At 37.8% G+C, this 25,739-nt stretch overlaps 1 protein-coding gene across 3 annotated transcripts in view; it reads right to left on the bottom strand.

Annotated features, from left to right (window-relative positions):
* Positions 1 to 347: 347 nt before the first annotated feature.
* REXO5 (RNA exonuclease 5) overlaps positions 348 to 25,739 on the bottom strand; it is a 38,949-nt gene continuing 13,557 nt past the window's right edge. The window contains exons 8-20 of one of the 3 annotated variants that reach the window (XM_028095242.2): positions 24,812 to 24,927; positions 23,170 to 23,308; positions 22,930 to 23,024; positions 21,829 to 21,931; positions 20,408 to 20,511; positions 19,552 to 19,672; positions 9,284 to 9,388; positions 8,650 to 8,787; positions 6,180 to 6,272; positions 5,132 to 5,348; positions 4,725 to 4,912; positions 3,418 to 3,536; positions 348 to 606 (exon numbers count right to left, since the gene is read on the bottom strand). In XM_028095242.2, coding sequence (XP_027951043.1) covers positions 525 to 606; positions 3,418 to 3,536; positions 4,725 to 4,912; positions 5,132 to 5,348; positions 6,180 to 6,272; positions 8,650 to 8,787; positions 9,284 to 9,388; positions 19,552 to 19,672; positions 20,408 to 20,511; positions 21,829 to 21,931; positions 22,930 to 23,024; positions 23,170 to 23,308; positions 24,812 to 24,927 — 1,620 coding nt within the window. In that variant the 3' untranslated portion in view covers positions 348 to 524. The remainder of the gene's footprint in view (positions 607 to 3,417; positions 3,537 to 4,724; positions 4,913 to 5,131; positions 5,349 to 6,179; positions 6,273 to 8,649; positions 8,788 to 9,283; positions 9,389 to 19,551; positions 19,673 to 20,407; positions 20,512 to 21,828; positions 21,932 to 22,929; positions 23,025 to 23,169; positions 23,309 to 24,811; positions 24,928 to 25,739) is intronic. The other 2 variants (XM_028095244.2, XM_028095245.2) reach the window with 2 other exon arrangements.

Genomic DNA, 25,739 nt, shown 5'->3' on the forward strand with positions numbered 1-25,739 from the left:
TGCTTCCAGTGTTGGTAAAAAGCAGTCTTCCACTCTCCTGTGTGTGGACCTGCCAGATTTTCAGTTCAGCCTGTCTTTTTCCTTCATTTTTATAACAGCTGTCAATAAGAAAAGTTTGCCTTACATAAATTTGCTTCATAGATAACAGCTTTGACAACCTGCATAATGGCTGGATTTTCTCCATAGCAAAGTCCCTCCCTCCTGGTTTCCTTACCTACATATACCATTTAATAGGAGTGTTACATGGAACGAGCACCTACTACAAATTTCCTGTGTATAAGTCCACTGACATAAAGAAAGAAAGTACAAACTGGTTTCCTTCTCACCCTGTTTTAAGATGAGGATGCTTAAATTTTAGGCATTTATTGAACATGCATACATGCCATATAAATGGACCGAACTTCTTAAGTGGTACACCATTTCCACAAAAGCTGTCTGCTAGATAGAAAGGCTGCAGCCTGACCACATTCTCTGCCACTGCCCACGAGGGATAAGGAACAGCACATGGAAAATGATGGGCAGACTCACGAACACATGTTTGGGGTGGTGCTTTCCTCTTCATCTTTTATTCCCATCAGTCCTAGGCCAGAGAATGATCCGTGAGTGCTGCAACAAATGAGTGAAGATGGGTTTCTAATCCACAGGGTTAAAAGAATGGTTACCAACTCCTAGGTAAGAAGTGTTAAGTTTTTGGGGGTATGTATATGGGGCAGGGCATAGACAGGTAAAGCAGTTGATGGAAAGCTGCCTACTGAAAATGGTTCCATGGAAGGAACACTGACGAGTCCCAGAGGCCTGGAATCAAGTCAGCTCTGCTATTGAACAGATGTGAGGCAGATCTCAACCCAGGGTGAATGACCTCAAACGGAGCCTCAATTTCTTCAACTATAAAAATATTAAATACTTAAATTACTATTCTCACAGGGCTTTTGTGAGGACTATGGACAATGATAGCTAAAATTTACAGATCATTTCCTCATACTTTCCTCATACATCATACAGATCATTCACCATGTACCAAGCATTATTTTAAGTACCTTATATATGCATTCTCATTTAATCCTTCAAAACAGCTTATGTACCTAAAATATGTACTGATGCAGGTACAATTGTTATGTCCACTTTTCTAAAAGAATCAAGCTCATAGTTGCTCAACAAGTTGAGTGACAGAACCAGGTAATAATGGTAATCTGCCATCAAGAGTCCTTTTAAATAATGTATGTTGTAAAACACTCGGTACAGTGGCTGGAATGTAGGCATCATTCAGTACATGTTAGTTCCCTGCCACCTTGTAGTGAATATTCAAGGGTTTGGGTTAGACAGCTGAGGACCTCTCCAAGGCAAAGCAGATAGAAGTGAGAAGACTGTCACCACCTGATGTCTGAACTTAACGCTAATAAGCACTAGCCTTTTGGGCAGGGGGGACTGGGACTGGAACTATGAGTGCTGGAGAGTGGCTCTGGAATCAGACCATCAGGGTTCAAATCCTAACTGCACTTACTAGCTGTGTGACCTTAGGCAAACTCCTTAATCTGAGCCTTTTTCTCCACTTGTTAAATGAGGACTCAACAACCTCAACTGAAAACGCTTATTAAGGGTTTGATGAATTATGGCAAATACAGCAATATTTTCATTATTAATCTTAGCATCTACTGAAAATACAAGAATTAAGAGCTGAGTCAGGCTCCAAGCATGAGGAAACCTATTCTCTTTGCTACTCCTTGCTGAACTACTTTTACCCTTTCCCAAGGCATTGGGATCATGGAGAAAGCTGCAAAGATGAGGCCCAGAGAAGTTAATCACACAGCAAGCCTATAGTTTGGGTAAATGTGTGCTCCTCCCGGGTTTGCTCAACAAGGCTACAAACATCAAAATGTAACTTTTAGAAGAAAGGAGCAGGGTGCCTGGGTGGCTCAGTTGGTTAAGCAGCTAGCTCTTGATTTCATCATGATCTCAAGAGTCCTGAGATTGAGCCTCGCAGCGGGTGGGGAGCAGCTGTGCCCAGCAGTGAGTCCACTTAAGATTCTCTCCCTCTTCCCCTCCCCTCCTTCAAATAAGTCAATCTTTAAAATAAAAATAAAAGGAACATTAGATTTTCTTACTGCAGGATTTGCTATTTCCAGAGTTTTTTCATGATTTGTCATATGTGTCTCATGACCTTTGCCTTAGTCAGAACCTAAGCCTTTCTGTTCCCTGACCCCAATGCTCCCTTCCTCAGGCCCTCATCCACTGTGGAATAACCTGGCCACTTCTGGGAGGAGGAAGCTCGGGCCCACTCTTAGCTTGCCTACAAAATGAAGAACTGCAATCTAAGATTCTACCTGGAACATGAAGACCCTGCCCCTTATTCTATCACCCCCTCCACATACTGGCTCTGAGAAGCTATGTCAGGGCACGTCTGTTCTGAACCAAAAAGCTTTTTTGGCAACTTATGGTCACCTCATGCTGTTAACCTACCCACAAAAGCCTGTTTAAAGTATATCAGTCTAAGATGGGGTTTTTTTGTTTGTTTCAAATGTAAACACTTAATAGTTCCTGTTCCTCATAGACAGCAATTCTCTCAAGCTGCCCAGCAGGTAGCCCATCTCCTTACTGGCCCTGAGATGCATGTCACAAGGATTTTATGACAGGAAATTAATTTCTGATCAGGTTTCAAGGCCTGAGGCATTCATGTTCTGTCATCTGGGACCTTGGGCCTGGAAAAGAATCCTAGAATGTCAAAATTTTAAGGGACTTTTTAGAAATAAATACAATCTAGTGATTTTCAAACTGTGCTGAAAACAGCTACTGCCCTCTCGTCCCTCTCCCCCAAGATATACTCATCCACCACCCACTCATTCCAGAACTGCCTGTCTTTATGCTTTAGGATTTAACAGCAATTTTTCTTTTAAAGAAAAGGTTTTATAGTTGAAAGGGTTTGAAAATCACTGATTTACTCCAAATCTCTCATTTTACCAAAAGGAAATTGAAACCCACAGTGGGAAAGTGGCTTGGCCACTTGTCAGAGGAGGTATGTGATAGAGCTGGGACTGGACCCAGAGTTCTGTTCCATTATCCTTCAGGCTTAGAATCAGCAAAGAGGGAAATGGGAGAAGGCAGGAACATGCTCCTGAAATGTGGGAAAGATGATATCTGGTCTGGGCCTTCCCCTAGACCTTCTTTGACTATTTTTACTCAAGTGGGGTTAGGCAGCTGCCTCTTATTCCACAGAGGCTGCAGGACCTAAGACCTCTGGCTTTAAACTGGGATGAGCGATCTCCCTGAGTGGCTAATAAGAGTAATTAGAGAAAACTAAGGATTAAGAGAGGATTTCTATAAGTTCTCATTTATATGCCTGAATGTCAACGAAAGGCCTTTCTCAGAATAGCTAAAGTCCCAGAGGCCAGAATCCTGAAGGGACAACCCTTCAGTCCTTACCTTTTGGTTCCTGGCAGCAAGATGAGGCAGAGGGTGCCTGGGCCCAGGCTGTGGTAGAGCTTTCCTATCTTCCGGCCCCAGCGCCAGGCTGCTATCTTTGGGTGGTCCACCTTCAGAGCCTACAATCAAAGCCACATGTTGACACTCAGCCAGAGTATCCTCTGCTCACCTTTGGAGGGGCTGCAACTTTCTTCTTCAGGCTCTAGGACCATGGGATTCCCAGGAAAGGTTCTGTGAAAATCCTCTATCTGAAGCTAAAGCCCATACTTCAGGGTTCCCTGTCAACCCCAGCATCTCCAGGCCACAGGTAGTTTAGGAGTACAACCGTGTTCTTTTCTCCATATGGATTGGGTCTTCCAGGGCCCTGAGGCAGAGGAACCACATCACTAATGGCCCCTGCCATTAAGTATCTTTGTGACCTGGGCAAATCACTCAACCAGCTCTGGCCTCTATTTCTCATCTGTTAAGTGTGGGAGATTAGACCAGGACACGGTTTCCCAAACTTCAGCCATTCACCTTCAACCTTCACCCTTCTACTTGTGTATCCCTCTAATTGTTTTCTTCAAAGCGAGTCAGTTTCTTCCTTCACCTCAATGAAATATATCTATGAAGGCATAGGCTCAATGTGATTGTTGTATAATAAGCGTTAGAACAAGATCTTAGCATAAAATTGGGGGAAAAAGTCTGTCTATGACCACTAAAAATTATCTTGTGTATGTACTACACTTTGGGATGCTAGATTACTAAAGACTTGCCCGGCTCTTTAACCTCCTGTGTTAGCCCCTCAAGTTCCCTTGGAGAGCCACCTGGAGGATTAAAACCCTAACTGTAGCAGGTATGGAGCAGGCAAAAGTATGAGATCTTGGAGAAAGAAAAATGTGTCCAGGGCTGAAAGAAGCTGGAGAGTGAAACAAAACTAGTGCCAGGGCAGGGGGGAAAAAAAAGGGCGCCTGAGTGGCTCAGTCGTTAAGCGTCTGCCTTCGGCTCAGGTCATGATCCCAGGGTCCTGGGATCGAGCCCTGCATCAGGCTCCCTGCCCAGCGGGAAGCCTGCTTCTCCCTCTCCCACTCCCCCTGCTTGTGCTCTCTCTCTTGCTGTGTCTCTCTCTGTCAAATAAATAAATAAAATCTTAAAAAAAAAAAATTTATAAAAAAAAAAAAAGATTCAAAGGCTTAAGTGTCACTTGAGCTGGACTCTCCTAACTTCCATAAACACCAGAAGGCAAATCAATGCTTCGAGCTAGCAAACCAAGGCAGCTATCTCTGACACTAGGATACACTCACTCACTCACTCACTCACTCACTCACCTGTAAGGCCTGCTGCTCGGAGGGGGGAGGTATGACACGAACCCCTGGGGGCCTTCTTGATTCAGGAGGTAAGCCCCTGAGCCAAGCATGGAGATGCCTGGGGGTTAGGGCATGCCGGCCTTTCAGCTTCCAGTCCTTGCCTTTGAGAATGTTGAGGGCCCTTTGGGCACTGCCAAAAGTTTTGAATTCTGAAAGCAAGAATAGCTCCTTCTGTTATTAAGGGCCACAAAACCTGGTCACTGTCCAGCCTGGAGGCCAGCCAGGGCCAAGGGAGAACAGAATCAGCTGGTAACGTGGTCCAGCATCCCAGGTGGGCTTATCTGGTGAACATTTCCCTTCTCTGACCTCATGTTAATCACCATTCCTAATCTCCTTACCCAAGGTTACATTCCATACAGCAGACTTACTCAGGAAACAGTATCTTTTTTGCTTCCCACTTTTAAGATCTTTAGGCAAGATGACAGCTTCCAGGCCAAGGAAGAGGTTGGACTGCTGCAGTAGGTGTTCCTTAAAGGTTTCGCTCACTCCAGACAGGTATATAGTACCTCGGTTCTCAGAATCTTGTTCTAGCTCATTCACAAGAGTGTTACAATCAAGGGTGAGCTCCGTCACAGGCCTCTGCACCTAACCAAGGAAGATGGCATTAGTGGTAGAAAGTCACCACTTAGGGGTGCCTTAGTGGCGCAGTTGGTTAAGCCTCCAACTCTTGGTTTTGGCTCAGGTCATGATTTCAGGGTTGTGAGATCAAAGCCTTGCACTGGGCTCCTCCACGCTCAACGCAGAGTCTACCTGGGACTCTTTCCCTCTCCCTCTCCCTCTGCCCCTCCTCCCTGTTCTCTCTCTTTCAAAATAATAAATCTTAAAAAAAAAAAAAGGCCTCTACTTCAACCTTTAGGCCTATTCTATACTAGCAAGTAACTTAATTCTGTAGTTTCCTTATCTGTGTAAGGAGGCTAGTGATAAATGCCTCAGAGGACTAGAGACTTAATAAATACATAAATACAAATGTTTTTGTGCAAACATACTCTCTCCTCCCTTTCCTCCCTGCCCAAACACCCTGCAATGGAAATGAGTTCCCTGACTTCTATGCCAATGAAACTGATTATTTGCATAAGAAACTTCAAAACACTATTTGATCCCCCTGAAAGCTAAAGGAAAGGGCAGCTACAGAAAAACACCCAGAATAAACCATCTAGGGTCTAAGTGGTGATGAAGAATACAAGGAAGACCCCAATGTAGCCCAGGCTGATTCTGACAAAAAAAGTGTTCATGTTTTAGGTCACTGCTAGAAGAATGCTGGGCTTGGCTGAAGACTTTCCATGACACAAAGTCTTGTGCTCGGGCCTCTTGAGGCTTTTCTCTAAGCTTTTATATACTAGAGCACTATAAATACAGGCTGTGCTAGGTCAGGGCTGAATGAAGGGTGCTCCTTTTTGCTTTCTCTGGCCACTGTACCTTAATGCAGGCACCTTCTACCAGAATGCCATCCAAGGATTCTATGGCCAGCTGGGCAGCTTCCAGGACTTCATACTGTATACAGAGATGTGGCTGCAGGAAAAAAAAAAAAAGATTTTCTTATCTCTGCTTTCTAGGCTCAAACTGCTAGAGGAGGAACTGGGAAAGGGCCCTAAACTAGTGGCCAAAGCCAGCAAAATGAATGTTCTCTTTGCTGTGCTGGGCTAGACAGCAATTGCAGATCAACTTTAAGTAGAATCACCAAGGTTCAAGAACTGATTTCTCAGCCAATAAATAACCTTTATTTGTCAATTAAAACTGAAGTCTTCTCGCCCTGGGGGGTATGGGCAAAACACTAATAAATGTTTACTAACCAACTTGCTTTTCAATATTATTTGTTATGAACCACTGAAGTCATCCCTGCAAGTCATTTAGATTCTCATTTGTCTTGAGAGCTTAATTTCACACAGGCAGCTTTCCTATAAGCTTGGGGAGGTTAAGTGCTTCTATTGGATAGGCTGCATCTTCAAACTGACTGCTTTTCTGCTTGATGATGTGACATACAGCATCATCATGGAGACAAAAGTGCTCCAAGAGAAAAGCTTCATGATACTGGATTTGGCAACGATTTCCTGCATGTGACACCAAAAGCAGAGGTAACAAAAGAAAAGACAAATTGGACTTTATCAGAATTAAAAAGTGCATCAAAGGACACTATCAACATATCAAAAAAGCAGTCCTATGAATGGGAGAAGATATTTGCAAGTCATATATCTTAACGAAGATTTCGTATCTTTAAAATATATAAACTCCTAAAACTCAACAAAAAAATCAAATAATCCAATTAAAAATAGGCAAAGGACTTGAATAGGTATTTCTCCAAAGAAGTGGCCAAAGTGACCAATAAGCATATGAAAAGATACTCAATATCACTAATCATTACGGAGATGCAAATCAAAACCATGAGCTACTACTTCACATCCATTAGGATGGCTAGTACTTTAAGAAAGAAAGACAAAGAAAGAAAGGAAGAGGAAGAATGAGAGAAAAAAAAACAAGTGTCAGCTGGAATATAGAGAAACAGGAGTGTAAAATGGTATAGCCACTGTGGAAAACAGTATGGCAGTTCCTGAAATTATACACAGAATTATCATTTAACCCAGCAATTGCACTTTGGGTATACACCCGCAAGACTTAAAAACAGAGACTCCAATGGATATTTGTACACCTATATTCACAGCAGTATTATTCAGAATAGCCAAAAAGTGGAAACAATCCAAATGTTCATCAACAGATGAATGGATAAACAAAATGTAGTACATCCCCACACAATGGGCTATTGTATCTGTCCTTGAAAAGGAATGAGATTCTGACACATGCCACAGCATGGATGAACCTTGAAGACATTCCGCTAAGTGAAATAAGCCAGACACAAAAGGACAAGTACTACATGATTTCACTTACAGGATGTATAACAGAGTAGGCAAATTCATAAAAACAGAAAGCACAATAGTGCTTACCACACCTAGGGGACAGGGACTGAAGAGTTATTGTTTAAGGGGTACAGAGTTTCAGTTTGGGATGATGAAAAATTTCTGGATACATTCCAAGACCCCCAGCAGATGCCTGAAACCAAGGAGAGTACTGAACCCTATAAATACTATGTCTTTTCCTATAGATTTTTGTACTTGATAAGGTTTAATTTATACCTTTAATCTCTTACTGATTAAAGAGATTAAAACAATAACAAATAATATACTGTAATAAAGTTATGTGAATGTGGCCTCTATCTCAAAATATTCCACTGTACTTACCCTTCTTGTGATGATGTGAGACGATAAAATGCCTATTTGATAAGATGCTGTAAGGTGAGTGACATACACAGGCATTGTGAGGTAGGGTTAGGCTACTGATGACTTTCGGATGATACGTCAGAAAGAATATCAGCTGCTTCTGGACTATGAGTAACTGAAACCATGCCTAAGGGGGTACTACTATACTTAGTAACACAGAACTGTATATTTAAAAAGTTAAAAAAGCAAATTTTATATATATTTTACCAAAAAAAGAGAAAAAAAACCCCAAGACTTATAGCAAGAGGTTATAGTCCCCGGACATATACTTCCCATCCCTTAGGTCCATCTTCCCGGGGAATCTATTTCTATTTTTAGGTATAAGAAAGACATTAATAAAAGATTCAGAGAAAGCACATTTTAAACATTCAGGATTCTGTACTTAGATCACTTTTAAAGATAGCAGATCTGATTCTCAAAACAGTCGGAGAATCTGGCAATACTGGGTACACATCCTTGTGAGTAAAGAACTGTTTCATCACACAGCGTGACTCATACTCTAGTTGGTGACAATCAAGCTCACATCACTAATATTTGTTACATGAATGGCCCCAGGAGGCATCTGAATTTCCAACACTAATCTAGAGGTGAAAATCCAAGTTCTATCATCTCATTACCTGATGGGTTTCAAGAACAAGAGTCATTGACCGGATTGAGCCAAAGCTCTTAAACAGCCTTTTCAGAGCCCTGAGGTTGCAAGTTTTGCTAAATGGCCCAGCATAAATAGTCGACATCTCTGTCCACTTGATTCTCATCTACAAGAAAAATAGAATACAGTGAGGAAGTGAATGTGGTAAGAGAAGTCAAATCTAAAGAAAACATGAGTCAAAACATGGGATAATTCTGGTTTAAGAAATTTCTCAACACAAACACTTGCTGAATGTACAAAAATTTGTATACAGGGATTTGACAACTGCATTATTTGGAATAGCAAAAATTTATAAAGCACCAATGATGAAAATAGTAGGTATAGAATACAGGGGAATACTATACAGCCATTAAAAGTAAGGGAAATAAGATCATGACTGACATGAAAAGATGTACACAATACATTGCTAAATGAAAAAGTTGCCAAATAGTATACATAGTTTGATTCCCATTTTTATAAAAATGAATTTTCTAAAATATTAATAAACACAGAAAAAATCTGAAGAAATACAGAACAAACTTATTAAAGTATACATTACTTTCCTTAATACAGGGAGATTATAACTCATTAAATAAATCCTCTAGCACAACTCATTTACTTACCCTCTTGTTCATCTCCTCGGTGAGGCTGGGTGAAAAGGGTTCAAAAGAGAACTGGACGATGCTGAAGGGAAACAGGGGGATTTCTACTCTGGCCTGCTCAAGAACCTGCAGAGAACAGCAAAGCCTGAATGAGGCAGGAACCTAGTGGCTCCTGGAGGTGAGCCATAATAATATAAACAAAGCTGCCTTTTTACCCATATTAAAAAGCAATATCGGACTGACTTTAAGGTCTGAAAGAAAATGGTGATCCTAGAATACAGTAAAAAGCTGGTAAAATCACGCAGGACCCATGCCTTTAGCATTACTAAGAAAAAGAGACTACTAGAACCTTCAAATTACCTCTAAGAAGTAAGTTAGATTCTAACAGAACTCCCACCATCTTGTACTGTTAAAGTGTGTTACTAAAGACAGCAGGAAGAGGAGGCTTAAAAGACTCTGGAAAGAAATCAAGATGCATGGAAGACTTAGATGAAGTACAAATAAAATTACCCCCAGAAAGAAAAAGTACAACCAAATGCCAAAATAACAAACACAGGTCACAACTTTAATATTTCACAGCACTTGATTACAGGGAAGAGGGTTGGCAGCCTCAGAGAAATGCTCTGGAAAAGAATAAGGTATATAGAGATACTGAGGGGAAGGGAAAGAAGGAAATAACACCCCCACCAATCCAACCTCACACAATGCAACCCAGAAGAAACCTCCCACACTGGGGATTGTCCCTTGGACAGAAACATAGTGGACCTTGTATTTAACAGTTTGGCTTATCTTGAAGCTGCCTCAGGGACTAGTTTCTGTCTCAAACTTGACTCAAAGCACTTGATGGCACTGGCAGCATCGTTTGGAAACTCCTGAAAAGGAGTGATGTCAACAAGGTCACAGACTAGGAAGCTTCAGGCCCTCATTCTTCCACAGACACCAAGTTAACAACAAAGAGACCAGAATACCAGTTTGCAAGAACTCTAAAGACCAAATGAGAAGCAACAGCACCAAGACCAACAAAAAAACCCAAGGAATTCCAGCAAAAGGGAAAGGAAAATATGCAGAGTTTTGTGTGCCCACCTATGTTCCTCCCCCCAACCTTCCTACACTTGAGATCCTCCCTCTGGATGGAAACAAAAGAGGGGACTCTGCATCCAATAGTATGGCTAGTCTGGGGTTGCCTGAGAGACTAGTTTCTGTCTCACTTGACTAGAGCACTAATGGGATAGGCAGCCTTGTTTGGAAGCCACTGAAAACAAATGCCATCAACATAGCACATTAGAGCTGCAGTTCCACAGGCAGATGTCAAAGGGAGCAAGAGATTATGAGCACTGAGAAGAAACAGACAAGCTCCTTAGGGAATCTAAAAGTACACACACAGGCTCAGAGAACATACATCCTCAAACTGGTTGGAGAGGTCCTGGAACCTCTAGCTGGGCTAATCAGTGAAAGTCTTCTGTGATGCCAGGTTATAACGATGGGACAGGTAGTTGTTTTTTTCAAATGATTAGGTCTCAATAAAAAAGATCACAAGGCATGCAAAGAAATAGGGAAAAATGGCCCAAAGGAACAAAATAACATTCCAGAAATCAAACCTAAAGAAACACAGAATGAACTAAAAGAGAGCAAAGACAATTAATGGGCTCAGGAAAATGATGCATGAACAAAATGAGAATATCAACAAAAAGCAACTATAAGAAATGAACCAAATTCTGGAGCTGGAAAACACAAGTGAATTGAAAAATTCACCAAAGGGGTTCAACATCAGATTTGATCAGGCAGAAGAAAGAATTAGCAAACATAAAAACAGATCATTTGAAATCATCAATCAGAGTAAAAAGAAAAAAGAATGAGGAAACATAAATAGATCCTAAGATGGGACGTCAAGACCAATACACATATAATGGGATCCTGGAAGAAGAGAGAAAGGGACACAGAGCTTATCTGAAGTAATAATGGCTAAAAACTTCCCAAATCTGAGCAAAGAAATGAACATGGAAATTCAAGAAGCTCAAAGAACTCCAACCAGGAAAATCCAATAAATCTAAGGAAGCCCACACAAAGACACATTACAATCAAACTGTCAAAAGTCAAAATCAAGGAGAGATTCTTGAGAATATCAAGAGAAAAGTAACTCATTACATACAAGGGAACGTCCTTAAAATTATCAGTGAATTTCTCAGCAGAAACCTGCAGACCATATGAGTGGCATGATAGAGTCAAAGTGTTAAAAGGGTAAAAAAAAAAAATCAAGAATACTGGAGCCAGCAGAACTCTGCTTCAAAAATGAAGGAGAAATAAAGATTTCCCATATTAAAAAAAAAAAAAAAAAGCTGACAAAATTCATTACAACTAGACCTGATCTGCAAGAAATGCTAAAGGGAGTCCTTCAAGATGAAAGAACATTAGACAGCAACATGAAGCCACATTAAAACAGTTTCCAGGAAAGGTGAACATGGGAACCAATACAGTAACCTCTATGAAGGTAATTTTGGTGTATAAGTTTATTTTTAATTCTTATTCAAAACTTAAATGACAAAAACATGAATAACTATATTCCTATGTTAATGAATATACAATCTATATAGGTGTGATTAATTATTCAATGAATATCTACTTACTTTCAAAATCTAATTTACTGGTAACCTTTTCTCTCTTATTTTTTTATTTTTTGAGTATAGTGGACACACACTGTTACATTAGTTTCAGGTGAACAACAGTGATTCAGCATCTCTATATGTTGTGCTGTGCTCACTACAAGTGTAGCTCCCATATGTCACCATACAATGCTACTACAGTATCATTGGCTATATTTCCTATGCTGCACCTTTATATAAAGGTGCAATTTATGACATCGGTAACAAAGTGGGGGGGGTGGAGCTTACAAAAGTTCAGTTTCTGTATGCAGTTGAAATTAAATTGTTATCAGCTTAAAACAGAATGTATAGATGTTAAGATGTTTTATGTAATTGCAATAACTAAAAGGAAAATATTTATAGAATATAATACACAAAAGGAAGTAAGAAATAGAAAATTATGTCACTACAAAAAAAAAATCAATGAAACACTAAGGAGGATAGTAGAGAGGAAAAGAGGGACAAAAGCTACAAGATATACAAAAAACAAACAGAAACAGTAAGCCCTTCCAATTTAGTAATCACTTTAAAAAAGTATCAGCAAACTGAATTCAAAAGCACATTAAAAGGATTATACATCATGACCAATGGAATTATCCCTGGAATGCAAGAATGGTCCAACATATGAAAATCATCCCACCTTAATGGAAAGAAGGACAAAAACCACAAGAGCATCTCAATTGATGCAGAAAAAGTATTTGACATGATTCAGCACTCTTTCATGATAAAAACACTCAACAAACTAATAACAGAAGGAAGCTACCTAACAGAATAAAGGCCATATATGAAAAGCCCACAGCTAATATATTCAAAGGTGAAGAGCTGAAAGGCTTTTCTCTAAGACAAGAAACAATGATGCCTGCTCTTGCCACCTCTATTCAACACAGTATTGGGAGTCCTAGCCGGAGCAACTAGGCAAGAAAAAGAAATAAAAAGCATCCAAACTGGAAAGAAGTAAAATTATCTTTGTTCACCTATGAGATGTAGAAAACCCTAAAGATTGCACAGAAACACCATTAGAATACATGACTTCTTCAAAGTTGAAGGATATAAAGTCAAGACACAAAAATCAATTGTTTCTATATACCAAAATGAACAATCAGAACAGGACAGTAAGGGGGGAAAAAATCTCATTTACAAAAGCATCACAAAAGAATAAAATTCTTAGACATAAACCTAACCAAGGAGATGAAACACTCATAATGCTAAAAACTACAAAACACCGCTAAAAAATCAGAGATAATAAATAGAAACATTCCCATGTTTACAGATAGGAACACAATACCATTAAGATGTCAATAGTACCCAAAGCAACCTACAGATTCAACGTAATCCCTTTTAAAATTCTAATGTCTTTTTTTCTGTCAGTTTTTTTCAGAAATAGAAAAAAATCATCCTAAAATTCTTATAGAATCTCAAATAATTTTGAAAAGAAGAACAAAGTTACAGGACACAAGTTTCCTGATTTCAAAACATATTAAAAAGTTACACTAATCAAAACAGTATGGGAGTGGCATAAAGACAGACATACAGACCATGGAACAGAACAGATTTCAGAAATAAATCCTTGTGTATATGGTCAAATGATTTTTGACAAAAGTATCAAGACCATTCAATGAAAAAGCATAGTTTCTTCAACAAAGTGGTACTGGAAAAACTGGATATCCACATGGAAAAGAGGGAAGTTGGAAACTTACCTTACATATATATAAAAATTAACCCAAAATAGATTAAACACCTAAAAGTAAGATCCAGAACTAGAAAACTCCTAGAAGAAAACAGAGTTTTGAAAAGCTTCATAATATTGGATCTAGCAATGATTTCTTAGGTATGACATCAAAAGCATGGAGAACAAAAGCAAAACAGACAAGTTTTCAGTTCATCAAAATACACAATCCGCAGAGTGAAAAGGCAACCTATGGAATGAGAAAATGTCTGCAAATCATATATCTGACAGGAAATTAAAATCCAGAATATACAGAATATAAATATATAAAGAACTCCTAAAACTTTAACAAAAAACCCAGTTTGAAAATGAGACTTGAATAAACATTTCTTAGAAGATTATATACAAATCGCTAGCAAACACAAGGAAAAAAAAGGAGATGCAACATCACTAATTACCAGATGACCATTGAGATATCACCTCACACCCATTAGGATGGCTACTATCAAAAAAAAAAAGAGACAGAAAAGTAAAAGTGTTGGCAGAGATTTGGAAAAGCTGGAATTCTTACGCACTTTTTGTAGGAGTATAAAAAATGCTGCAACTACCATGGTGAACACTATAGTAGTTTCTCAAAAAATTAAAGTATCTTTAAAAAAATAACTATTTAGTTGCACCTGGGTGGTGCAGTTGGCTGAGTGTCTCTTAGTTTCGGCTCAGGTCATGATCTCAGGGTCTTGAAATGGAACCCTACATCAGGCTCTGCACTCAGTGTGGAGCCTGCTTAAGACTCTCTCCCTCTTCCTCTGCCCCTCCCCCTCCCCTCTTAAACTAAATAAATCTTTAAAAAAAAAAAACTAAAGCAAAATAACATGTAGAAGTAAAATGAATGATGGCAACAACGGTACCAAAGCTAGGAGGGGAAAACGCAAATATAGAGTTGTAAGGTTCTTACATGTGAAGTGGTATATCATTATTAAGGTATTAAGTATGGTAATTAAGGTAAACTATGATAAGTTAAAGATATACTATAAATCCTAACGCACCCACTAAAATAACACAAGGAATCACAGTTAATACACTGCCAAAGGAGATAAAATAAGATCATTAACTCAAAAGAAAAAAAAAGTAGGCAAAAAAAAGAGATGGGACAAATAGAAATCATAGCAAGATAAGAAGAGACTTAAACCTAACAACATCAAATAATCATATTAAATGCAAATAGCCTAACTACTCCACTTAAAAGGTAATGATTGTTGGATTGAAAAAACAAAGCCTAACTGGTTACTACAAGAAACCCACTTTATTTTTATTAATTTATTCAAGAAACCCACTTTAAAGATACAAATAGACTAAATGTAAAATAAAAAAAATATATACCAGGTCAACAATAAACAAAAGGAAGCAGGAGGGGCTATATTAACACCAAAGTAGAAATCAGAATAGAGGGGAGCCTGGGTGGCTCAGTCGGTTAAGCGTCTGCCTTCAACTCGGGTCATGACCCTGGGGTCCTGGGATCAAGCCCCGCATTGGGCTCCCTGCTCAGTGGGTAGTCTGCTTCTCACTCTCCCTCTGCCTCTCCCCCTGGCTGCTTCTCTCTCTTCTGCTCTCATTCTCTCAAATAAATAAAGTCTTTAAAAAAAAAAAGAATAGAAAATGTTTCCAGGGATAAAAAAGGCCTATTTGTAATGATAAAGGGGCCAGTTCATCAGGAAAACATAATGCATAATGTTTATATATCTAATAGGAAAGCTTCATTATACATAAAGCAAAAATTAATGAAAACTTCAAGAACAAATCCACAATTATAGTTGGAGATTCCATCTCTCAATAAATTTAAAAGTATTCAAGTAATTCAAAGGACATAAGTACATTCTTTTTTTTTTATTTTCAAAGATTTCATTTATTTATTTGACAGAGACACAGCAAGAGAGGGAACACAAGCAGGGAGAGTGGGAGAGGGAGAAGCGGGCTTCCCGCGGAGCAGGGAGCCCAATGCGGGGCTTGATCCTAGGCCCCTGGGATCACGACCTGAGCCAAAGGCAGATGCTTAACGACTGAGCCACCCAGGCGCCCAGACATAAGTACATTCTTGGACGATAGAGAATTTAGGAAATCAGGAATAGAGCTCAGGAAAATCCCTATTTGGAAAATAAATAGCACACTTCTAAAAAACCATGAGCTAAAGAAGAAATCAAAAGGAAAATTAAGAAGAATTCTGAACTGAATGAATATGAAAACACTTTTCAATATTTATTGGAACTTATCAGTATTTCTAAGATGCAGCTAAAGTAGAACTTAGAGGGAAATTTATAGCTCTAGAATATCTGTAGTAAAAAAGAATGACTTCAGCTAACTATTCTAGATGCGTTAGCCAAAGCATTTAGAAAAAAGAAAATAATTAGGGACAGGAGAACTGGAAAAGGAGGAATACAACTATGGTACATAAGCACACTGCAGTACCATGCAGCTATAATAAAGAATAAAGAAAATCCTTAATAAACTGGTTTGATAATTATTTCCAAGATATATTGTTAAGGGAAAAAGAGCCATCACAAAAGAGCTTATATAGTATGTTAACTTCTGTGTAATAAAGAAAGAGAAATAAGAAAGCATATATATATATGCTTTTCTTTACCAAAAAGAACAAAGGATAAATCAGGTAGTGGGAAGGATTGGGTAAGAGAGATGTACAAGGGAACTGCATTTCTCTGAGTACAGAGAGTTTACAGAGTTTTGGTAGTTTTGCCTTTGGAAGTATGTTTTTGTTCTACAGATCCCAAAAATAAATCAACAAAGATGGAAGAGGGCAAAAAAATCTAAAACTGAAAGCAAAATGAAACAAATGAACCCGACCATATTTTTCCATACAAAACACAGCTAATCTGAAGGGGAGAAAAAAAATAATCAAAGTAAGTTATAAATGAAATGTTCATATACCCAATATTCAGTTGCAGATGGTGTGGGGGATAGAGAGGAGAGTGAATTGCAAAAACCAAATTCTTAACTCATTCTACAATGATTTGGATGCATCAATTCTAAAACCATTTTGGATATAGTTTAGGTTTGAGGAAATGAGTAATTGTTGATGTTGTTGGGAGCCAATGTTCCCACACTGGAAAAGGAAGTTACAAAAAGAGAATGAGGAAAAGAAAGGAAGAATCCTGTATTAAAAGGCTGAAATCAGAGGTATTTGTATAGACACATGATTTCTAAAATGTGTATGTGTGTACACATATATTTATATATGTGTACATGTGTGTACTGACATGCATATATTTCCTAACTCTGTCTCCTTTAAGGGTCTAGAAGCAAAGACACCCCGATACAAATATGCATACCCAGTGCCCAGATCTTGGTTTCTAATATCAAGATAAAACTGAGTATCTTGTGTTAGAAAAGAAAATGCTCAAAAAAATTATGGGTCCATGTCACAAGGACAAAGGAGCCAACTTGAAGGGGCTACCACTAGCCAAATCTGTGAAGTTTGAAAACCAAAACAATTTAATACAATCATAAATTGTAAGCCAGTGAAATAAACAGGAATCTATGAGTCCACACGTAATGAATGAATGAATAAAGGAAGGACTCTTGTGTATCTGTCCTTTATTTTTATGTAACTATTTATTTATATAAAAATACATATTTATATATATTTGTATAAAAATATATTTTAGCAGCATACCTGTTTTTATTTTTTTTGTATATTTTATCCATAGAACTTTTATAGTCAGAATTAAAAAACTTAGAGAAGGAAACAGCAATTTGTGGCCCTTATTTTTAGCTGATTCATTTTGCTATTTTTACATTCAATATTTAAATTTGTACACATGCACACCAATTTCTCTATAGAAATTTTTCCTGCTTGCATCTCAGACTTTCCTTCTTCCTGAAATGCATCCTTTTAAAACTTTTTAATAGGGTTTTTTGGTCATAAAATGTTCTTCATCTGAGAACATACTTATTCCACTTTCATTTTGAAACAGTTTTGCTGGGTAGACTTTTATAAGTTGAAAGTCATCTTCGTTGGGACTTGGAAGAATGCTTTCACTGTCTTCTGATTCCTATTGCTGCTGTTGAGAAATTGGACGTTAATCTATTTGTTGCTCTTTGAAGGTGATTTTCTTTTCTCTGGCTTGCTACCAATATATCTATTTGTTTGGGAGGTAATAAATACAATTTCCCTGCAACGTGTCTAAATGCAATTTATTAATTTTTTTAAATGTGATTTCTTATTATATTTATACTGCTTGTAATTCACTGGGCCTCCTGAACCTGTGTTCACATAGCTCTGGTTAGTGGAAGAGGTATCCTTTCTCCTGTTCAAGAAACAGTAATCCAGAGGATGTCACTTCTTCTGCCTTCTTAGGAATTCTTTACTATTTATTTACACTCTATTCTGTATCTTTAACTCTCCCTTTCTCCCGGCTCTTTCCCCAGCGGCTTCTAGCGCCTCCTTCAAGAAAATGAAAATAGTAAAAAAAAAAAAAAAAAAAAAAAAACCGTGGAGATAATAGAAGTCGCTGACATATTCCGTTGAATGCGGTCCCCTCAGCTCCATCCCTTAAGAAGAATCTCCATACTCGGATGCATCCTCAGACGAGGTATTCCATGTTGACAGATCTCTCGCCTCACAAAAAATCAGGACTCTTGCTTATAGACTGCTGAAATAACAACTAGCAAATAGGAAGGAAGTGCTAGAGTTGGAAATCATCACTGTGCAACCATCAGGTAGGAATCAACAGTTTTTGCTAAATATAAGAGGGGAAGTTTTGATGAAAAGCAGGGTCTGTGCTTTTCTTAAATTATCTCCTCATATTACTTATTAGAAGGGACAAAAGTAGTAAATCTACAGTGGAGAAAGCAGACAATATCTTCTTAAGGTCATCAAAATAAACACAAAATAAAGGACAGATGGACACATGTGCCTCTGAATGTGATACACTGAAAAGGAAACATGATTTACCAGTATTTTGGTAAAGAATGCATAACCTGTGTCTAATCATGGGGAAACAAACCCATAAGGAGGAACATTCTGGGTGGGGTGACATGCGACATGTATTACTTAAAAATTACCATGAAAGACAAAGAAAGAAAGGTCGAGGGATGTATCCAGATTAAAGGAAACTAAAAAGATAGGACAACTAAATGCAGTATATGACCCTAGTATAGATACTGTTCTGAAGCAAAAAGAAATGCTAACAGACATTACTGGGTCAACTAAGAAAACTGGAATACAGATGAAATCAGAGAAAGCTACTGAATCAATATTAACTTTACTGACATTTATTACGGTTATGTAAGAGAATATTTCTATTCTCAGGAAATATACACTGAAGTATCTAGAGGAAAAGGACCATGATCTATGAAGCAACCAAATGGTTTCAAAAATAAAATGTCATATAGAAAGAGGAAGATAGAAAGAAATAGCAAGGGAGCATAAGCATGCCAGCACACACACAAATAAAGCAAATAGGGCAGAACATTAACAGAAGATGAATATAGATAGAAGGTATATACCACCATTCATACAAGTTTTCTGTAAGTTTGAAATTCTTTCCAGATAAAATTAAAATATATAGAGAGATCTTCTGAATAAGATGACCTAAGTTCATGCTGCAATACATCCCTTCAACTTTACACATACAGCAATAGATAAAATTTAAGAAGAGAAAACCAAAAAAATAAAGTCAGTCTAAAAACTAAGATAAACATCTCTGTAAGCCAGAAAAAGCACAGAAGTTCAAAGTTGTGTGAAATACCAAAGGTAGGGTCTGCAAGCAGACCCTGGCAGCTGACAGTTCTGCTCCTGTGGGGTAACTGGGACTAAAAGTGCTCCATATAAGATGTGAGACAAAAACCAGACTTGATAATGACAGCCAAGGTTGTTGATGAAAAAAAGCTTGACGCTTAGCATGAATTGCAAAGGGCTACATTCCTGTCTGCTTTGAGCACAACCTTCAAAGAGATAGCAGGTCACTCACCTCTTTATTTGAAAGGCACTTAATAGTTTGACAGTTTCTGGCAGAACAAAGTTCACTAGTTTCTGCTTCCTGCGTCAAGAAAAGGAGCTTCTGACCCATTAAGTCCAAGCATTCTAAAACACTGTAAAGAAGTAGAAGAGATCAAAGGAAGAACAACAGTTTTCCCTAACCTAAGACTTACTTCTCTGTACTTGCATTGTCTAAATAAGGTAGCCACTAGCACATGTGGCTATTTAAATTAAAATTAATATCAAATAAAATTACAGTTCAGTTCCTCAATACGTATTAGTCACACATACTGTACTGTGTGGACCTTACTGGACAGCACAGATCTAAAACAATTCCATCACTGCAAAAGTCATAATGGACAGTATCGCTCTATATTTAGAAGAAAGGATAAGCATGAAAAATACTCAAAGCTCTCTAACAAGTTTATATTCTAAGGATCTGACACATTTATTATGGTGTGCTGATGAACTCCTTCCAGGCCTGTTTTTTTTCTTCCCTAATCTGGGCAATACATCAAGGCTATAGGTGACTCTTCTAATCAAAATACTCACTAGTCTATCATCTCCCCTAATGCTGCTTAGTTCACTATTATTTCAATGTCTTCCTTTTTGGTAAAAGAGTTAAGACTAGTCACTACATTTAGAAGATAAGAAAAACAAACAGGTACTATTTAGGGTGGAAGGTAAGGGTATTTTTCCCTCCCTGGTTTTTGTGATGGTAGAATGTTACTCATACTATTGGTAAACATTTGTCAATAGACTCAAAAAAGGAAAAAAAAATTCACAGGTTGTGTAAATAAGAAACCAGACACTATTTGTTTTTGTTCTTGTTTAGAACTGAAAATTACCTTGTGTTTGGCTGATAAACTATTTCTGCTGTATTTCTCAGTTCTTGGCCTGCTGCTAACAATTCTTGGCGACTAGCTAGTGCCTCCAGATTTAGTTCTGCAATCTTGAAGAAAATAAAATGGTAAAAATCATCTAATTCCCTGCAAAGCATTTGAGTTTTAAAGTAAAATAAAACACCAAAAAGCAAAAAAAATCCAAGAAAAGCCCACTCAAGTGGTGTTCTCTACTTCTGTAGACAGTGGCTTTGCCATTGCCATAGTCCCAGGTTGGCTTCAATAGCTACCAGATGGTTTCTGACCGCTTAGCCAAGAATGGCAATCTGTTACCAGCTGCTGATGTTGTTACATGAATATGGGAAAAGGCCAAGTGAAGCTAAGTATAAAGGGATGGCAACTTGGGCTCATCACTGATCCCATACTCACTTAAAATTTACTTCTTTGTGAACATACAACTTTTGGAAATTATAAAAAAATGGCTTTTATAGCAACATCAAAAAAAGATCTTTTATTGGTTTAATACAAAATCAGTTTATTCTTCTTCCATAAAGTGGGAGACGACTTGGGAGTTGCAATGTAGAGTGAGATCCAAACTATTATCGTTATTTATATATCCCATAAGACATTTTAGAATGTCTTTCTACCACTGTGACACAAAACACTATTCTGGATGCTTATGATTCTACATAGACTACAATTTATTTCATAGTGGAGTCATGATAGAACATATCATGCAATGGGACATCTAATAAGTTAGAATGCATTGTAACAAGGTCTGTGAGAAACAGTCTCCATCAATGTCTCCCTTATGTGCTATTCTAATCTATACCCACCGAACTGCTGCTGAAACAATGGCATGCTCCCCTCACCCCAAAACAGCAAAATTCTATGTAGATTTTTCATAATTATTACAATTATCAGTATACAATGAGCCACACATTATAGTGCTTAATATATTCAAGGCACTGTACTAACAGCTTTATATAAAATATCTCATTTACCCTCACCAATATCCCAGAGAAATGTGTTTCCATTTTACAGATGTAAAACTGAAGTTCTTTAGAGAAACTGACCCAGATTACGTAGCTAAACATAGTACTTTTTTTCCTTTAAGATTTTAAAATAATCTCTACACCCAACATGCGGCTCAAACTCACAACCCCGAGATCAAGTCACAAGCTCCACTGACTGAATAAGCCACGTGCCCCTGTACCATCTTTATTTAAAAACAGATAAGCCCAACTTCAGAGGCTACATACTTAACTACTACATTATGCTAGTCATACAGGTCTTAATTCCAAATGCTCAGCTTGAATTACACTCCTACTTTTGTACAGAAAGGTAACAACAGGAAATGGTCTGTGACTACCTGTTCTAGTCTCATAATTTTAAGAAATGCAAACAGATAGGTCAAAGATACTAACCTTCCTTGGGCCATACTTAAGGAAATACCGAGCCAATTCAAGGGTGGTTCTAGCATCTTCTGTGGCATCATGACCAAGCCTATCTGGACACTGTATATCTTTCCTGGAAAGTCAAGATAAAGCTGACATACTCGACAGCATTTTCAATGATAGGTTCTTTGAACCACCTCTAATATTCTGGTTACATGTAAAATTTCAGCAATCTGATAATCAGATTTTATCACAACAATCAAGATTCCTTTATTTCTAAGTGCCAGGAGAATACCTGGAGTAAGAGGCACTGATGATGTATAATGATCAGGAATGGCTTTGTCTACAGCAAGCATATCATCTGGACAAAAGGCTATCCAATAAAGTCTCTGGCCACTCCCCAGCCAACCCCTTGCCTCATTCTTTTAGATGTAACCACTATTTAAAGTCACCTTCCAGAAATTTTATATTTGCATGCAAGTGTCTATAGGTACTTAAATTTTTTCTTGGTCTTTTTCAAAAACCTTAAAAAAGTATATATGTTTGTGTCTGTAAATTTATCCAGATCTAATCTACATCATACTGATATCTAGGCATATATAAATCTTGTTCTGCATCTCCATTTTATTCTCAGTAGTACTTTAAGAGAGTTCTTTTTTGGCACATACAGTTCCATCACATTCTTTTAACAGTAACAAAGTATTCAATAATACAGATAAACGTAATTTATTTAACCACTCCTATAGAATATTTGCAGTTTTTGGCTGTTTTAAACCATACTATAATGAACATCTTTGTACACATGTGTTTGTACATAAGAGGATACATTCAGTATAAGAACATTATGTTTTCAAATTCTGGTTAACTTTTCTGACAGTTCTGTCCAGTTCTATCCATCAACCCTCAGATGTGAATGTAAAGCCCTTTTAGTATTACCATAACTTCTTCATCTCTGAGTCATACTTCTCTGGAATTAGGATCCCAGGACTCATAAGAAGGGAAAAGAATAATGTTTACAGACTAATAGGGAGAACAGAGACCCTGAATTTTGCAGTATGAATTAAATAAGAAATCATATGCTAACTTATATGCAACTTGTCAGGACGATATTATAATATGCAAACAACCTACCCCAAAACAGCTTTGGCTAAGAACTTTAGCTTAAATCTTCTGCCCTGCTCTCTGACATAAAGCAATGATGTATCAATAACATATGGATGTATCATCTGAGGAGGAAAGAGAATAGAATGAGTAGCATCCTATGCTAAAGGAAAAAACAAGTGGGCTGAGGGAATAAAAGAACCCAAGACTTCAGATTTGAAATAAATGGAAAAGGCAATATATACTGGAAAAACTAAGTCAGATACTCACTTTCAGTGCTCTGAGATCCAAGTCTAAGGAATGGCCCACTAACACAGCATCAGGAGGAAGCAGTGCTTTTAAATGTCTCTGTACATCTTTGAGTTTGGTTGTCACTGGGTTAAGAATCTTCTTTGTGATTCCTGAAAAGCTTTCAATAAAAAGAGAGAAATGGACAGGTCAGGATATTAATAGGTTTTCCTCCCTGAAAAGTCATTTCAAAAGAATATTTTTAAAAATTAATATATGCTCGGTTTAAAAAGGTTGAAAATACAGTTAAGAGGAAATTTAACCCAAAATCCCATGACCTAGAGATGATCACTTTTTACATTTTAGTAAATATCCTTTCATATTTTTTGATACATATGTTCATGTATATATATATATTTAAAAGATTTATTTATTTGAGAGAGAGAAGCAGAGAGAAAGAGAAGAGAGAGAAACCTCAAGCAGACTCCCCGCTGACTGCAAAGCCCCTGATGCAAGGCTCAATCCCAGGACCCAGAGATCATGACCTAAGCCAAAATCAAGAGTTGGATGCTTAACCAAATGAGCCACTCAGGCACCCCCATGTATAGATTTTATTATTTTTATTTATTTATTTTAAAGATTTTATTTGTTTGACAGAGAGAGACACAGCTAAAGAGGGAACACAAGGAGGCGAAGTGGGGGGAGGGAGAAGCAGGCTTCCCACCGAGCAGGGAGCCTGACGCGGGGCTCAATCCCAGGACCCTGGGATCATGACCTGAGCCGAAGGCAGATGCTTAATGAGTGAGCCACCAGGTGCTCCTGTATATATTTTATTTTTATAAAAATGCAATCATAATGCATGTTACTTTATAACATGGTTTTATCATTTGCCATATATCATTATCAATAAATCTATTTCAACACATCCTTTCAAATGGTTAGAGTATTCCATTATATGGATTTCACATATTTTAACCAATCCCCTACTACTTTCAGATGTTTATATTCCCGTATTTTTGAAATATTGTGACAAACAAGCTTGTACATACATCTTTGCCACAAATGACTGTTCCCCAAGAATACTAATTATGTCTGCTAATAAGACAATCTTTATCACTATCATGGCCTCTTCTGTGCCTAAGGTAAGCAGAATCTATAGATGCAACTTCAAGAATCATGTTTTACTAGATTTTCTTTGCCTAATCACTATAATATGTACATTGTGAAATTACAATAAAAAGACTAAAATTTTTGAGCTTCAAATTTCTGTTATGGAAAAACTTTGTTTTGTTTTGATTTTTGAGGTCAAGGCAGCTTAAGCTCTAAATCATTTGACCGCCAAATGGTGATTTGCAGATTTTTCAAATGAAGTCTTATCAGAGAGCAAAACGCCAGCTGTTTGGCAGTTGCTACATAATGATTACAACCTGGAGACTTTAGACAAGGAAGATCTGCTTACTTAAGGTCACAGGAAGACTAGAGAGCAAGAGGGCTAAAGAGCTTTATACAGTGACATTGTGCAATTTCAGTTTTAAAATTTACAGTTGTGCTACCCCAGCCTTGTCTTTGATAACATAAAAGTAGATAAATACCTAAACAAACAGAAACTACAAAGTATTCCTGTTGTCACATTCCACTCTAGTCTGCCAGTACTAGGGATGGCAGAAGGCAAGGTGAAAAATACCTGGTAAGGTAGTCCAGAATCTTGTTGTCAGGTTTAACGAGTTCATCCATAACACAGCAGCCTCCTTCAGCAACCAGTGAGATACGTGTTAGCTCTCTCCCCTTGGATGTGAGGCACTGAAAAAACAGGCCATAGTCAGACTGCTGAACTGTGGAGACTCTTGCTTCCTCTCATTATTAACACTATCTCAACTGGCATCAACTGTAATCTACTGGGGTCCCAGTGACAATGGCACAACCTTTGCTAACTAGACAGCTCAGTATGGATAAAATTAAAGCTAGGCAGCCTGCTGAACATTTCATCTAATTGCTCTGAAAAGGATGTGCTCAAGGAAGATGGATGGAAATAACATCAATCATCATTTTACCATTTATTGTGTATGACATCCCAGTATTAGCCGAGTACCACTAGAAAGTAATTTTTTATTAATATGCTCTATTATCATCTAAGGCAATACTAAAAATGATGAGGTACCTGTTATTATCCCCACTTCACAGAGAGAGAAGCTGAGAATGAGAGGTTACAGAATTTGTCCAAAATGACAACACCATTAATAGGAAAGGCCAGGATACACACTCTGATATGAGATTCAAAAACTTTAGCTCTTAGCCACTCTGTTAAGAAATGAGAGACTGGTACCTGAGTACTGATAGGGGATGCCCTGTCTTTGAAAGGAGACTTACTAATTAGACAAAGTAAAACACAAAGGGAGCTTGAGGGAAATCCTACTTCTGATCTTAAATGTGTAAAACTAAGCCAAACCAATGGCAATTGAGTCAAAGTCTTTAGGGGAACAATAAAACCCTGTTCAAAAGACAGAAGGAGTAAACTTAGAGTAAATGACAGAGATTTGGTTAAACATAACAACTAGTTAAAAAACTTATGTGATATTTATTCTTCATCCTGGAGCATATATCAAAGTTTTCTA

This window comes from Eumetopias jubatus, unplaced genomic scaffold (assembly GCF_037043125.1).
Source record: "Eumetopias jubatus isolate StellerSeaLion01/CBP00866 unplaced genomic scaffold, mEumJub1_p1.0 scaffold_12, whole genome shotgun sequence".
Taxonomy (NCBI): Eukaryota; Metazoa; Chordata; class Mammalia; order Carnivora; family Otariidae; genus Eumetopias; species Eumetopias jubatus.